This window comes from Carassius auratus, chromosome 21 (assembly GCF_003368295.1).
Source record: "Carassius auratus strain Wakin chromosome 21, ASM336829v1, whole genome shotgun sequence".
Lineage (NCBI taxonomy): Eukaryota > Metazoa > Chordata > Actinopteri > Cypriniformes > Cyprinidae > Carassius > Carassius auratus.
The window spans coordinates 17,922,911-17,938,409 of record NC_039263.1 but is presented as its reverse complement, the minus strand read 5'-3'; the positions used below and the strand labels follow the sequence as shown (position 1 = coordinate 17,938,409).

Below are 15,499 nucleotides of genomic sequence, written 5' to 3'. Positions count from 1 at the left end.
TGTCTTTTTCTTACAGCTTTGTGTTTTGGCTCACTGAAATTTAGTTTTTATTGTTTTAAGAAGCTTCTCCCAGATTGGATCAGTTTTTTATGTTAGCCAATTGAATATTTATTAAATAAACAACTTAAGGCCATGACTGGATAAATGTCATATTTGAAGAAGCACAGAAGAAATGCTTTAGTTTCTGTTATAAAAACAATTAGATAAAAACATAAATGTACTTGTATGCATGTGTTTACTGATAAAGCATATGGCGCTAATCGCAATCAAATATATAAAATATACAGCAAATATACTAGTCCAGTTAGGCCTATTCTAAAGTTATTACAACCGCTTTTTAATAGGATTCCCTGTGCATATTGTAATATAGTGAGCTGACCTCCAACAGAAGGCATTTCTGCACGCCTGCAGCGCAGAGCCCCAGCGCAGGAGCGTTTCCACACTTCACCGCTTCCTTCATGCGCATGCGCGCTGTCGCTTATTGTGTTCGCAAAGATGGCGTTGAGTAAAACATTTGGACAAAAACCGATAAAATTTCAACTCGAGCAAGATGGGGATTTTTACATGATAGGTTCAGAGGTATGCCTTCTGTCTAACAGAGAATTACGCGTATGTTTACATCTGAAATGCGATAATGTAGCCTTCATATTAACACTATAATATCATCTTCGACTTCTCTTTGTTGGTTGTTGCCCGTTAAAGATGCTGTTACCTCCATATCGACGTAATAAATTAATTATTAAATGATCGATGGAGGTTGCAAGCATCACTGTTATTCTGTAAAGTGTAGAACTGATCTTAAAGTCATAGCGATTTTATATTTAGGGAAAACAAGTTGGCAGATAATGTTATAGGCTATTATAACGGACATTTTAATGTACTATAAGCATGTTAAATAGATAGTTCACACAGAAAATAAAATGTATGTCATTACTAACCCATTCTCGTGTTGTTCCAATCCGTTATGATATTGTTTCTTCCATTGTAACACAAAAAGGAGATGACAGCCTCAGTCTCCATCCACTTTCATTGTATCTGGTTTCACAGTGGAAGTCAATAGTGACTGAATGCTGTCAACAGTCAGAAGAAAACTCCATGTTTTTAGGAGTTAAATCTTATATAAAACAGTTAAATACTATATGAACAAACCTCTCTGTAAAAACCTTCAGAATATAGACTGGAATAAAATTATAGTTTGCTGTATGTAAGTTCCATAGAGGCAAATATTTGTGACCTAATGTAGGATAAAAATAAAAATTAATCTTAAAACTGAAAACTACCTTTATAGATATGTGTTGAAATTAATGCAGATAGATACATTCAAATACATGAAGTGTAATTAAATAAACTACTACTAAATCTACAAGTATATCAAAAACTAAAATAAACTAAACCTATACTAAAACTAAACTAAAAAATCCCCAAATCTCAAAAGTTTTTTTTTTTTTCCTTGCTTAATCTTGCTCTTTAGGTTGGAAACTACCTGCGTATGTTCAGAGGCTCTCTGTATAAGCGGTACCCATCACTATGGAGACGTCTCGCGTCCGTGGAGGAGAGGAAAAAGATCGTAGCATCATCACACGGTAAGTGTGTCCTTTCCTTTTAAATGGTCTTAGGTCCAGAAAGCACCCATATGCAGCACCTACCTCCTAGTCTCCTAGTCCTGCTTCAGGACAGCAGTTTGTGCAGTGTTCTTTTTGTGTTAGATCACGGTTACACAAATTTAGCCACCAGTGTGACTCTGCTGAAGGCGTCTGAATGTGAGGAGATCTTCGAGGGGAATGATGAGAAGTACAAGGCAGTGTCCATCAGCACAGAGCCTCCAGCATTCCTCAGGTAAGGAGACCGCTGATTTGTGTTGATGGTATATATAAGTCAAAATGCAAAACAAGAAAAAAAGTATAATAAGTACAGCACAATGTAGTGGGGTTGTTTTTATAAAATATATCAATTTTTGAGTGGTGTATTCTATATAGTCTCTTGATCTAGGTATAAATTATTTAGATGTGAACCTATTTGTGTATTAAGCATGTAGCCTAGAAAGATTCTTTTGGAGTTTGTTGTAACTCTGTATGTGAACTTAGGGAGCAAAAGGCGAAGAGGAACAGTCAGTGGGTGCCCACCCTGCCCAACAGCTCCCACCACCTGGACGCAGTGCCTTGCTCCACCACTATCAACAGAAACCGAATGGGACGGGACAAGAAAAGAACCTTTCCATTATGGTGAGATGAGTAATGAGAGTTTGACTAGTGCTCCCTCTGTTTTTTTTTGTTTCGTTTGGTTTGGTTTTGGCTTTTCGTCCATGTCTATTAGCTTTAAAAACATACACTGCCATTCAAAAGTTTGGGGCGTGTAGGATTTTTTAGGAAATTAGTACTTTTAGTCAGAAAGGCCACTTTAAATTTATCAAAATTTGTATTCACATTAATACCGTATATTAATATTAACATAATAAGAAGTAATAAAAAGAAATGTTTATTAAGAACCAAATTAGCATATTAAAAAGATTTCTGAATGATCGTGTGACACTTACCTGTGGAAAATTAATCTTTGGTATGACATGAAATAAACTACTTTTATTTTAAATTCTATTCAAATATAGCAATTTTTTATTTTTATTTTGAATTGTAATCATTTTTAACAGTATTACCATTTTTACTGTATTTTGATCAAATAAATGGAGCCTTCTAGTATTCATAATAGACTTACCGACCGCTAAGTTAAGATTGTTAATTTTTTATTTAAAATGTTGATAAAACTACATTTTAACAGTCTTTCCAATCTTTCCCTTCTGAGAAAACAGCACTCAATTAATCATGGCATAATTTTGTCTGATATGATGCTGCTAGAATGAGAATGGCCCTCTTCTGCTTCTGTATGAAATATTGCATTAGGAACGAAAATGAGCTCATCGAGCTCATTCTGACAGGTCTTTAAACATTTCTTAAGTAAGACCTGTCAGCAATCATCAGTATGTTACTCAATCTAAATGCAAATAAGAAATATAAAACTCTGGGTAAACATTTAGGCCACGGTTGATTGTTATCAGGGCAATATCAAACCAGAGGATGTTTATTAAGGAATAAAACCACATTTCGTCTACGTACTTCTCATGACTCGGTTGTTTTGGGTCAGAGGATGAAGCAATAGTCCCAAAAACACTGGCTTGTTTTTGCTAAGAGGTTTTTTTTCAGGTTATGTTGTTTATCACTGACAGAATCTTTCTGGTTATGTTCTGAAAAGCAAATACTCTTGATAGGCTCACTTTTCTCTCTTCCTTCTTCCTGACCTCCCACATGAGTAGATAACCCGATGCTCAGAAAGTCCCCATTTTAAGACAAACAAAAATTAACCAGATGCATTTGTAGTTCTAGGTCCTCAATCGACCCTTCATCATTTTAATGCTAAGTGGACGTGCTCCTGGGATATTTATCTGAATTTAATGCTCTTTGCAATATTGTCAACATTCCCTTCTGAAGGCTTTGGTAAATGTTAGTGATTGGCTGTAAGCAGCTGTTTGGTTTCAAGCGCTGCTCCAGTGTGTTCAAAACAACTTCGTTCTGCTGTCATTACTTACAGGACAAGCATTTTAAGCATGAAGGTGTTTAAATATCAAGCATTTGTTGTGTCAGAGAAGGGTAGGACATTGAGGAAAAATGTAGGCTGTTGTTTAGAATGTGCAGTTTAGCACCACATGTTGCGCACATGGTGCTTATTATCATTAGAGTGTGTTTATGGGTATCTGCTTTTCTTCAATGCATAGTTTCGATGACCACGACCCTGCAGTGATCCACGAAAATGCTTCCCAGGCAGAGGTTCTGGTGCCTATCCGCCTTGACATGGAGATTGATGGACAGAAGCTAAGAGATGCCTTCACCTGGAACATGAACGGTAAGGTGGAAAAAAAATACATATACTCGTTTGTGCTAAACACATTTAAGCAAAGAAGTGTTACTCTGTCTGCTTTTGCATATCCAGAGAAACTTATGACTCCAGAGATGTTCGCTGAGATCCTGTGTGATGACCTGGACTTGAATCCTCTTGCCTTCGTCCCTGCCATCGCCTCGGCTATTAGACAGCAGATCGAGTCTTACCCTACCGACAGCATTCTGGATGAGCAGACGGACCAGAGAGTCATCATTAAGGTGTGTTTAACAATGCTATCCAGAAGCAAAGCAGGGTTCTTTTTGGTCATCTATGGGAAATAGTCTTTTTACCTTGCTTGTGATTTATTCCATTGTTGGCCTGCATTGTGCTTTCAGCTAAACATTCACGTTGGGAACATCTCTCTGGTGGACCAGTTCGAATGGGACATGTCAGAGAAGGAGAACTCGCCAGAAACATTCGCTTTGAAGCTCTGCTCTGAGCTGGGACTCGGAGGAGAGTTTGTCACCACCATCGCCTACAGCATCCGCGGACAGCTCAGCTGGCATCAGAGGACGTACGCCTTCAGGTGGGCAACACGCAAACACTTCCAATAATGGCACTTCCAATGGGTTAATGCAGTATTAACTCAATGCAGTAATCCAGAAGTAGATGAGTGGGTTTTGATGTAAAGTCCCTTCAAAAGCACTAGATTCCCTGTCGAGTCATTTAAGGAAAGTTTCTTGTTTTCAAAATTGCTGCTTGCAATGATTTAAACGTGCTTACATGATCTCCAAACTCATTTATAAACAGTACGGTGGGTGTAAAGGAAGACTCGCTGTGGTTTTGTCTCTATGTGGCTTACTGTTGAGACATGATTTGTTCTTTGGTATGTATAGATCCTGCCACCTCGCTGTCATGAGGCAGGGGATAAATTATTTCCCTAGCCTGTAAGATTGACTTGGAATTTACCCAATAATTAGTAGGTATTTTGTAAACAGTCTTAACCTCTTCACACCCGAAGAATAAAAAAAAATTAAACTGTACATTCCTTTACAGTGATCTGACTTTTTGAGTTTAGACTGAATTATTTTTGTTGCTTGCCACAATAACTTGCTAACGAGTGTGAAAGATGCTTATAGTTTATGTGTTCAGTAGGGATGCACCGATACCGGTATCGGGCCCGGTACTGAGCTTTTGTCCTCGTACTCAATGTGCGAGGTTGTCAAGTGAACATACATTTCATCACTGGAAAGTTAGTAGTTCGGTCGGAGTAAAACAATGCACAAGTTACTTAATGGTAAGGAGGGAGAGAGATAACACTCGCGCACTTCTGTTGTGGTCTTTGATATTCACTCACTTAGCACACGCATATGGATTAAAACTAAATCGTCAAAAAAAGGTAATTTAAAGTGACATTCACTATAAACATCATTTATTTTTTCATTTATTTTCAACCTAAGGCATGCATGACTTTCTGGCGACATTACTACTGTCCCTATCGTTCTGCAACAGTACAAACACATGCACGTGTTGCGCGTGTTTGGCTTGCTTGAGATTTTCTGCATTATATGAGTGGCTTTTGGAATATAAATCGCAACACATTTCAGATAAAAACTAAAACAAAAAAACGCCTCTTCTATTTGTGAAAAATATTAGATTTATAACGAGTGGCGCGCCAATAAAAGCGCACCATTACAGTAATAAGTCGCTGCAATGGAGCAGCTCTAATGCTATTAAATTACAGGTGATGAACCATATAGCAAAAAAAATAACAAAGAAGGTAACAAAAACTTGTAATACATGTTAATGGGCATTATTAAGTGTGAAAATAACAGAAGTATATACAGTCAAACCAAAAATTATTCAGAGACCAGATATGATTTTTTTTTTTTTTTTTTCACTAATGGGTGTAGGACTCAGTTCATTTATGTAAGTAATGTTAGCAAAATAAAGTAAACTGGGACAAAGTATACCCAAAAAAAGTCTTAAAACAGTGGACTACCAGTAAAACGTCTCTAGGTTACGTATGTAACCCTAGTTCCTCGAGGGAACGAGACGCTGCGTCAAAAGCGCTTTGGGGAACGCGCCCAGCGTGCGCGACTCTGAATATCGTGTGAAATCAGACCAATGGAAGAGCGTGACGTCACCGGCGGAGTGACGTAAGCGACCAGGAAGCTATAAAAGCACGTGCCACGCAGCTGGCGTCAGCTTCGAGTACCAGCAAGCGCCGGCAGGGGTGCCGGGGGGTATGGCTCCGAGACGCAGCGTCTCGTTCCCTCGAGGAACTAGGGTTACATACGTAACCTAGAGACGTTCCTCTTCAGGAACTCGAGCTGCGTCAAAAGCGCTTTGGGGAACGAGTACCAACGCCGCCAGACTACCAAACCCCTGCCTAGTGTGTATCCGAAGAGCACAGCTTAGGTCAGGAGGACTGAAGCGCCTGGAGTGACTGGCATGTCTAGGCCATAGAATCTGACAAACGTGGAGGGCGTGGACCATCCCGCAGCGTTGCAGATGTCCAGCATGGACACACCTGCTAAGAAGGCCTTGGAGGCCGCCATACCCCGGGTAGAGTGAGCCTTGGCTCCCGACAGCGGGGGACGACCAGAGGACTCATAGGAAGCGTTGATAGCCTCGACTATCCAACGACTGATAGTCTGCTTAGAAGCAGGAAAACCCCTCTTGGGGGGACCGTAGCATACAAGCAATTGATCGGTCTTCCTCCACAGGGCAGCTCTGTGGACGTATGCGTCCAGCGCTCTAACTGGACACATACAATTTAGCTTCGCCTGGTCGGGCTCCCGAAAGGGAGGAGGACAGAAGGCCTGCAGTACGACAGGTTGTGGTGTAACAGAGGGAACCTTAGGAACATATCCCGCTCGAGGGTATATGAACGCTTTAGTCATGCCTGGTGCAAATTCAAGATAAGTAGGGGCCACAGAGAGGGCCTGAAGGTCTCCTACTCTCCGCAGAGAGGTGATAGCCAACAGAAAGGAGGTTTTAAGTGTAAGGTGTCTGTCTGAGATATCTTGAATAGGTTCAAATGGGGGTCTGCACATTGCCTCTAACACCACCACCAGGTCCCACGGGGGAATACGGGACCGTACTGGAGGTTTCAGCCTCAGCGCACCGCGGAGGAAACGTGTAACTAAGGGGTGTCTTCCCAAAGACTGGCCATCGAGAAGGGCGTGGTAGGCCGCAATAGCCGCCACGTAAACCTTCAGCGTGGAGTGGGTCAACCCTGCAGAGAGCCTAGCCTGTAGAAACTCCAGAACTGTACCAATCGGGCAGTTTGCTGGGTCTAGCTGGCGGTCTCTGCACCATGAGGTGAAGAGTTTCCACCTCAGGGCGTACAGTTTCCTCGTTGAGGGAGCTCTGGATTGGAGAAGGGTCTCGACAACCTCGGTTGAGAGACCGGCTGCTAAAAGTTGTGCCCCCTCAGGGGCCACACCCACAGCTTCCACAACTCCGGGCGAGGGTGAATTATCGTACCCTGCGCCTGCGAGAGGAGGTCTGTCCTGATCGGTATCTCCCACGGAGAGCCGTCGAGGAGCGAGACTAGATCTGAGAACCATACTCGGCCCGGCCAGAACGGGGCTACTAACAACAGACGGACCCCGTCCCGGCGCACTCTCGCCAGAACTCCCGGGAGCAGAGCAATAGGGGGAAATGCGTACAGACGAAGCCTCGGCCAGGTCTGTACCATAGCGTCCAGTCCCAGAGGAGCTGGATGAACTAGAGAGAACCAAAGGGGGCATTGAGACGTCTCTTGAGATGCAAATAGGTCTACTTGAGCCCTGCCAAATATTCTCCAAATCTGCTTCACTACTTGTGGGTGAAGTTTCCACTCCCCGGGCCTCGGCCCCTGCCTCAACAGTATGTCTGCTCCCACATTTTGTTTCCCAGGAATATATACTGCTCTTAGTGAGAGGAGTTTGCTCTGGGACCACACCAGGATCTGGTGCGCCAGCTTGTACAAAGGGCGCGAACGCAGACCTCCCTGGTGGTTGATATAGGAGACCACCGATGTGTTGTCGGTGCGCACCAACACATGGTGACCCCTTAGGTCTGGGAGGAAGTGCTTCAGTGCACGAAAAACTGCTAGCATTTCTAGACAATTGATATGCCATGTTCGATGGCGATCGCTCCACAGACCACGGGCAGGGTGGCCACTCATGACTGCACCCCAACCAGTGAGGGATGCATCTGTCGCTAGCGTTACACGGCGACAAAGAGCTCCCAGCACCGGGCCCTGTTTCAAGAACCAAGGTTTCTTCCATACATCTAAGGCACGTAGGCAGCGCCGCGTGACCTTGATAGTGCGAAGTAGATTGCCCCTCGGGGAAAATCCCTTGGTCTTGAGCCACCACTGCAGGGGCCTCATGTACAGCAGGCCAAGAGGTATCACGTTGGACCCAGCTGCCATCAGACCCAACAATCTCTGAAATTGTTTGACAGTGAGTGACTGGCCTTGTTTGACTCTCTCGACTGAGATGCGGATCGACTCGATACGAGCAGGGGACAATCGTGCCTGCATCGTGGTCGAATCCCATACTACGCCTAGATAGGTGGTTCTCTGAACCGGAGAAAGTACACTCTTCTTGGCGTTCAGTCTCAAACCCAGCTCCCCCATATGTGCGAGGACGACATCTCGATGCCAAACCGCAGCCTGCTCTGACTGAGCTAAGATCAACCAATCGTCGATATAGTTGAGAATGCGGATGCCCTGCATGCGCAGGGGGACCAGAGCCGCGTCTACACATTTTGTGAACGTGCGGGGTGAGAGTGCAAGGCCGAAGGGAAGTACTCGATATTGGTAAGCTTCGCCCCCGAAAGCGAACCTCAGAAACTTCCTGTGATGTGGAAGGATGGATATATGAAAATATGCGTCTTTGAGATCTATCGTGACAAACCAGTCCTGGGACCTGATCTGTTCTACAACTTGCTTGATTGTGAGCATTCTGAATTTTAGTCTCATAACTGAACGATTTAAGACCCTCAAGTCTATAATCGGACGCAGCCCCCCATCCTTCTTGGGAACTATGAAATACCGGCTGTAAAATCCGGACTCCCTGTCTTGAGGAGGGACCACCTCGATGGCCTCCTTCTCTAAAGGGTTTTCACCTCCTGTTCCATAACCAGACCCTGCCTGAGGCCGACTACTGTCTGAACGACCCCGTTGAATACTGGCGGCACGGAGCCGAACTGAATGCGGTAGCCTTTTTCTACTGTGTGCAGGACCCATCGAGATACATTTGGCAGTAGTTTCCACGCTGCTAAATAATCTACTAAGGGAATCAGTCTCTCGAGACTGATCTCTGGTGTAAGAGGCCCCCGCAGGGGCGGCGAGCGTCTCAGCCCCGCTACGCGCACGGGCGGAAGATACTGAGAGCGATGCTCGCTGGGACCTGCTGCGCCCTGGATCACTGGCAGGGTTAGCAGACCGGCCCCCAGAGGGCGCTGAGGGGAGACGGGCACCGTGTACTGCGGTGTGTACCGCTCTACCCCAGCAGAGGCTGCCCTCTGAAACCCTGGGTTGTTGGCGTCAGGGTTTCTTGGCCGAGGACTTCTTAGCTTCAATAACCGCCCTGAGATCTTGTTTGGGCTGGGAAGTCCTTGGCCGAGAGCGTCGTCGAGACTCTCGTTCCCGACGCGGAGGAGCACGAGAGGCGACGCTCTGCTTCTGAGCCTCGCGGTACGAGGAGCTAGGGAGCGGCTGGGGCATCTCCCGCCCAGATGCCCCGAGGGAGCGACGAGGGAGGAACTTATGGAACGCCGCCGCTTGCTTGCGGGCCTCCTGAAACCTGTCGACGACAGAATTGACTGCGTCGCCGAACAGGCCAGTCGGCTGGATCGGGGCGTCCATGAGGCAGACCCTGTCCCGCTCTTTCATATCAGACAGGGTCAACCATAAGTGCCTCTCCGCGGCCACCATAGCTGCCATGGACCGCCCAATTGCTCGAGCGGTCTCCTTGGTGGCGCGGAGGGAGAGATCAGCGGTCCTTCTTAGCTCAGAGATATCATGGGACTTGATCTCCTCTCCCTCATCTAGCTCCTTGAGCAGATCGGCTTGGTACGCCTGTAACACCGCCATGGTGTGCAGACACGCACCAGCCTGACCTGCTGCCGCATACCCTTTGCCCACCAAAGCCGAAGTTGTTCTTAGTGGCTTTGAGGGCAATGCCGGGGCCTTTAGAGACGACGCCGCACCGGGGGACAGATAGCTCGCGAGCGTCTGTTCCACCCGGGGCATCGCTCTATAACCGCGCTCTCCCATCCCCACTACGTTCCCGTAGTAGTCTGACGAGGGGATGTAGAGGCTGGCCGAGAATGGGCGTTTCCACGACCTGGAGATCTCATCGTGCAGGTCGGGAAAGAACGGCAGGCCCCGGCTGGGAGGTGGCTGACTCGCGCGCAGGAAGCGTTCATCAAGCTTGCTTCTCTGCGGTTCAGCTGCTTTCTCGGTGGGCCAATCGATGTTTAGCTTGGCCACCGCGCGAGTAACCACCTCCAAGAGCTCCTCATACTGCGGCGAGTGGGGTGGCGAATCCCTGTCGAGCGACTCCACATCAACTTCCTCCTCGGAGGAAGAGAGGCGAAGCGTCGACCCCTCTCCCTGAGTGGAAGGAACCGCTGAGCGTGCTTCCGACTCTAGGGATTGGGTGCCGGATCTGGCAGAAGTGGAAGGAGATAGGGACTGGCCCGTCTCCATTCCCTCCACCAGATCCACTTGCGAACCCCACGAGTGCAGCCGCCGTTCTGCCTCAGCAGAAGCGGGACCAGCACCGCGGGGAACGCTGGCGAAGGCCCCCTCCTCGAAGAGGGCCCTCCGGGAACGAAGCATACGCACCGACATCCGCAAACAGTGCGGGCAGTCGGCCCCCTCGAGAGCCGACTCGGCGTGCTTCGAACCCAGGCAAACCACGCAAAGGTTGTGTGTATCCCCACCCGTTATATATCTCGGGCAGGGAGGAACACACAGCCTAAAACGCGATTTGGAATCGCCAGAATGCTTAACTTTCGCCTTGCTTTTGGGCATTGTCTAGGAGCTCTTAAACTGGACAGACAACAGTAAATAAGACTCACAGACAAACAGTTTGACAATCACACACAGAGCGCTTGCTGAGAGACGCGAAGCTGACGCCAGCTGCGTGGCACATGCTTTTATAGCTTCCTGGTCGCTTACGTCACTCCGCCGGTGACGTCACGCTCTTCCATTGGTCTGATTTCACACGATATTCAGAGTCGCGCACGCTGGGCGCGTTCCCCAAAGCGCTTTTGACGCAGCTCGAGTTCCTGAAGAGGAACAAATTTTGGACCAAAAATATTTCAGACCTAGTCTGCATGAACCTGATGACAGCATGGCCAGGAGACAACAGACAGTCATTAAGGCTAAGGTTTGCCTGATTAAGTATTGATAGATGTGTAAATATTGTCATACTAACAGCTGTCTGAATGTTGTTTTTTGGTTGATTGTAATTCATTACATACCTTTCTATCAAAGTAATTTAACATTATCAAGATGAATTTGTGCTTACACAGTTTAACTCTGAGTTCTTGTGATATTTTATTACCATCTTCTATAGAGATTAAACTGTGATAATGTGTAATGTTAAAGGTGTTTTTTGAATAAATTTGGTTTGACTGTATCTACTTAATAAATGAAGTTAACCAGCTAACATTATACATACTCTTTTGGTTTCTCTACCCAATATTAAAAATTTTTTACAAATGCAATAAAAATATCGGTACTCGGTATCGGCAAGTACCAAAAAATTAAAGTATCGGTATCGGGCGAGTACTGGAAAAAGTGGTATCGGTGCATCCCTAGTGTTCAGAATAGATTTCTAAACACTTTCAAGCTAGGAACTACTATGATAAAACTCATATATTGCAGCAACAAAAAAATGGAGTGTAAAGTGATGTGGTGTTTTCGGTTGCTAAAAAAAATGGTTATGGAAGGGAACAGAGGTTCATATTTATTGAAACAATTTTGAAAGTAGTTGATATGTCTTTCAAAAAACCTTAGCGACCCGACCCCGCATTTTTAAACAGTGTATGTCTCATATTTTGGTTCTTGCGTGTATAATATTTATCTTGATATCAGTGTTTGTTTGTGCTGTTCTTGTTGTGTTTGTCCTGTATCTATATTCTGTGTCAGTAGTGGACTGATTCCATGATTTACTGTGTTCTAAGGTCGTATCAAGTGGATTTTCCATCACTGTTTATTATGTGGTCATATATACACTCATTCCCAAATACACATGGCATGTCTTGTTTACACCGCTAAATTAAGACCATCTTTAATGCGGTCTGGCCATTACACTGGTTCTTTATAATCTCATTTATCATCTCACAGCTAGCAGACAACCATTCAAGCATTGTAACATCTCTTCATTGTGCCCTTGAAGTAGTTTTATGTGTGTCTTACATCTGTTGTTTATGAAATAACTTTTTTTTTCTCCTTGCAGTACAGTCCACACTGATTTCATTTTCCTTCATAATGTTTCATAATTCAGTAGCTTTTCTCTTGCATGACTTGCAACACTACTTTTGCCTTTCAAGGGTTGAGATTTGTGGGGCATAGCATATTATTAGCATGACATTGTCAGTAGACCATAGGGGAAAATAGTGCATTATTTGCTTTGTGGTTCATTTAGAGCTGTTAAAATGTTACAACTTAATTTCTTATTGTTTTTGTTTTGCTATAACGTTCTAATGGTTTGCTTTTCCCACTGTCTGTTCCAATAGGTCTGATTTCAGGTCAATATGCTTCAATATTTCTTGATCTTCTCTCCCTCTTACCCCCACGTTTCATTCGCTGGGAAGCTGAGTACTTTCATCTTTTCTTATTTTATTAATTTTTTTCGTATATCTTTGTAGGATTGGTCCCTGCATATTGAAATCTTGCTCATTTATAATGCAGTTTTTTTTCTAGAAATGAAAGAAATAGCTTAAACATAGTGATCCCAGAACAGACAGTGGTTTGGTTCTGCATGTGCTGCCACATCATGGCTTTTATTTTTATATGATGGTTAGAAGTAAATCGTATCAATATAGAAAAAAAAAATTTCCTTTCAGAAGTTTTAAAAGATATTTCTAGATATCACATCTATGCCTCAGTGGTCATCTTTGAAGCATCATTGGGATTCCATGATGTTTAAGCAATGATGTCCACTTCTAACGTCATATGGCTCATTTCCTGTAGTGAGAACCCATTACCAACAGTGGAGATTGCCATTCGGAACACAGGTGATGCCGACCAGTGGTGCCCCCTGCTGGAGACCCTGACAGATGCCGAGATGGAGAAGAAAATCAGAGATCAGGACAGAAACACAAGGTGAGAAATTTCTTGTCTTGTTTCTACATGTTTTTATTTTATTCATTTTTTTGGCATGAAATATATATAATTTGTATAGCTATTAGTACTATTACACATGAATAATATAGCATTTTGTATTATTTCATAGGCGTATGCGAAGACTTGCCAACACGGCCCCTGCCTGGTAAAGACAGGAAGCTGTCGATGCTGCCACTCAATAAGCTCACAGTCTCTCGAAGGGCCTCAGGGTTGCTGGAGGGCTTTGCACAGATCCACACAGCTCTAGATAACATTCCTCCAGCCTTCTGACCTCCTCAACCCACACAGCATTACACACGTTCTCTATACCAGGCCTTTAAACTCTGATCTGGCATCAGCCTGGCTTTACAGTGCTCACCGGGGCTGTTCGTGACGTCTTAGTAGAATGCCTATTATTGCCATTTCTCTGGTCTCCAGTTATAGAGACATCTGTATAGTCTGGTTGTAAGAACAGGAGGTTGTAGGAGTATTGTGTTTTTCGTTAAAGGTGCTAATGCAAACTATGAACTTGACTTGCTTTTTTTAAATAAAGACAATGGTGAATTCTATGCCTGTGGTTCCCTGTTTTTATATAACTGTTGTTTCTTCTCAGTGCTGAGATATTGCTCTTTGAGTCATGTCAGTTCCTTTCTTAAAAGCAGTGGGAAGTTGGAACCACAAATTGCAATTGTGTTATACTTGTATGCTTACATTTTTTTTTTATATAAGCCATTTATGTTTGAATGTTCATTTGCGGTCTCTTTCTGTGCATTAGCTCATCAGCTGGGACTAAAATCTGTTCTCCTAACCACATACGTCATGCGCAATGAACCGCTTACTTCAGTTTACAAAGCATTCTTTTGAAATGTGAGATGATGTGTCTTTAATGTGTATGGAAACTGGAAGCAGTTCAATCAAAACCTGCAAAGCCCTCATCAGCCGATGCCTGTTATAGATTATGCATTCCCATTATCCTGCGCCAGTCTATCACAGCAGTTCAATTGGAGGTTCTATAAAACGTAATGGAAATACAGTAGAATTAACAATCCTCTTGACATCAATTTATTAAATGTAGTCTTTCTGTTTACTGCATATTTATTAAAGAATAGATGTAATTGGTTCATACTGATACAATTAAACTGCTTTACCTGATCATGTGTGGCTAAATCCCTAGAACTCTGGAAAGCCATATTATTTTCAAGATTTCATTCCCTTATAATGTTTTTTTATTCTTGCACTTGACCACTAAAACCAAAGTACAAAATTCCATGCGACAGAACTGGATAAAATATAAATAAGTGAAGTACTATTATTATAGGTCACTTAAGTAACTTACTCGTGCTTGGAAACCACAGCTTCTCAACATTAGTCACACTTGATAACAGTTCACTGAACGTTCTGGCAGTAAACAAACAAATAAAAATGTGCTGTGCTAACGAAGTAAACACATTTAGTTGAAACAAATGTTATTTTTCTCTTATGTACAAATGAGTTTAAAGCTGAGAGGACAGAATGTGAAACGACATTTCTTCTAGAAATTTCCAAACACTTTGGAGGGGAAGTAGTGGTTAGAGAGTTTGACTCCTAACCCTAAGGTTGTGGGTTCGAGTCTCGGGCCGGCAATACGACTTAGATGCCTTTGATCAAGGCACTGAGCCCCCAACTGCTCCCAAGGTGCCGCATCATAAATGGCTGCCCACTGCTCCAGGTGTGTGTTCACAGTGTGTGTGTGCACTTTGGATGGGTTAAATGCAGAACATGAATTCTGAGTATGTGTCACCATACTTGGCTGTATGTCACGTCACTTTTTCACTTTCACATAGGTAAGCTAACAAACTCCCTTAGGTACAGTGTTGCCAACTTAGCAAGTTGTTGCTAAATTTGGCAATTTGGCCGTCTACCCTAGCAACTTTTTCTTATATAAAATATATATATTGCTGAGATTTGATGCAGTGACACAATTTTGCACTATGATTACGTAATGACGTCACTTTACAATGACAATCTAAGTTTTGAACATACCTGTTATCTAGTAGTCATTATACAACTGTCTGAATGTATGTATGGTTCTGTACAGTGGAAAAATAACTCTTCCACACCAGCTCAAGCACTTCTGCCAGGGCAAATGATGTTTGACAGATAAATATGAAATCTGATTTAATAATCTTTCATAGTTTGTTTGTCATTGCTCCGACAAACAATATGAACATTAAAGTCTCATGAAGTTCGGCTATCAGCCTAAGAGACGTTATTGGAAATCTGACTCTCGGCTGACTTTTTAATCAGATCATG

At 43.7% G+C, this 15,499-nt stretch overlaps 1 protein-coding gene across 4 annotated transcripts; it reads left to right on the top strand.

Moving 5' to 3' along the window:
• Positions 1-436: 436 nt before the first annotated feature.
• On the top strand, positions 437-13,776 carry LOC113038776 (SWI/SNF-related matrix-associated actin-dependent regulator of chromatin subfamily B member 1-A). 4 transcript variants are annotated; one of them, XM_026196422.1, is made up of 10 exons: positions 437-579; positions 1,472-1,583; positions 1,728-1,836; positions 2,085-2,222; positions 3,764-3,891; positions 3,979-4,145; positions 4,263-4,453; positions 12,619-12,630; positions 13,076-13,207; positions 13,338-13,776. In XM_026196422.1, exons 1-10 carry the CDS (start codon positions 496-498, stop codon positions 13,375-13,377), a joined length of 1,113 nt encoding a protein of 370 aa, XP_026052207.1. In that variant the 5' UTR covers positions 437-495; the 3' UTR covers positions 13,378-13,776. The 4 variants fall into 4 exon arrangements, with proteins under 4 accessions (XP_026052207.1, XP_026052205.1, XP_026052208.1 ...); XM_026196420.1 differs by having other exon boundaries at positions 1,707-1,836; XM_026196423.1 differs by lacking the exon at positions 12,619-12,630.
• The last annotated feature ends 1,723 nt before the right edge of the window (positions 13,777-15,499 follow it).

Bases quoted from the DNA above. Each gene is read 5' to 3' on its own strand.
- LOC113038776 (XM_026196420.1), top strand. From the start codon at position 496: ATGGCGTTGAGTAAAACATTTGGACAAAAACCGATAAAATTTCAACTC. The intron at 1,837-2,084 runs GTAAGGAGACCG...ATGTGAACTTAG, and splicing joins GAGCCTCCAGCATTCCTCAG to GGAGCAAAAGGCGAAGAGGA. The intron at 4,146-4,262 runs GTGTGTTTAACA...TTGTGCTTTCAG, and splicing joins ACCAGAGAGTCATCATTAAG to CTAAACATTCACGTTGGGAA.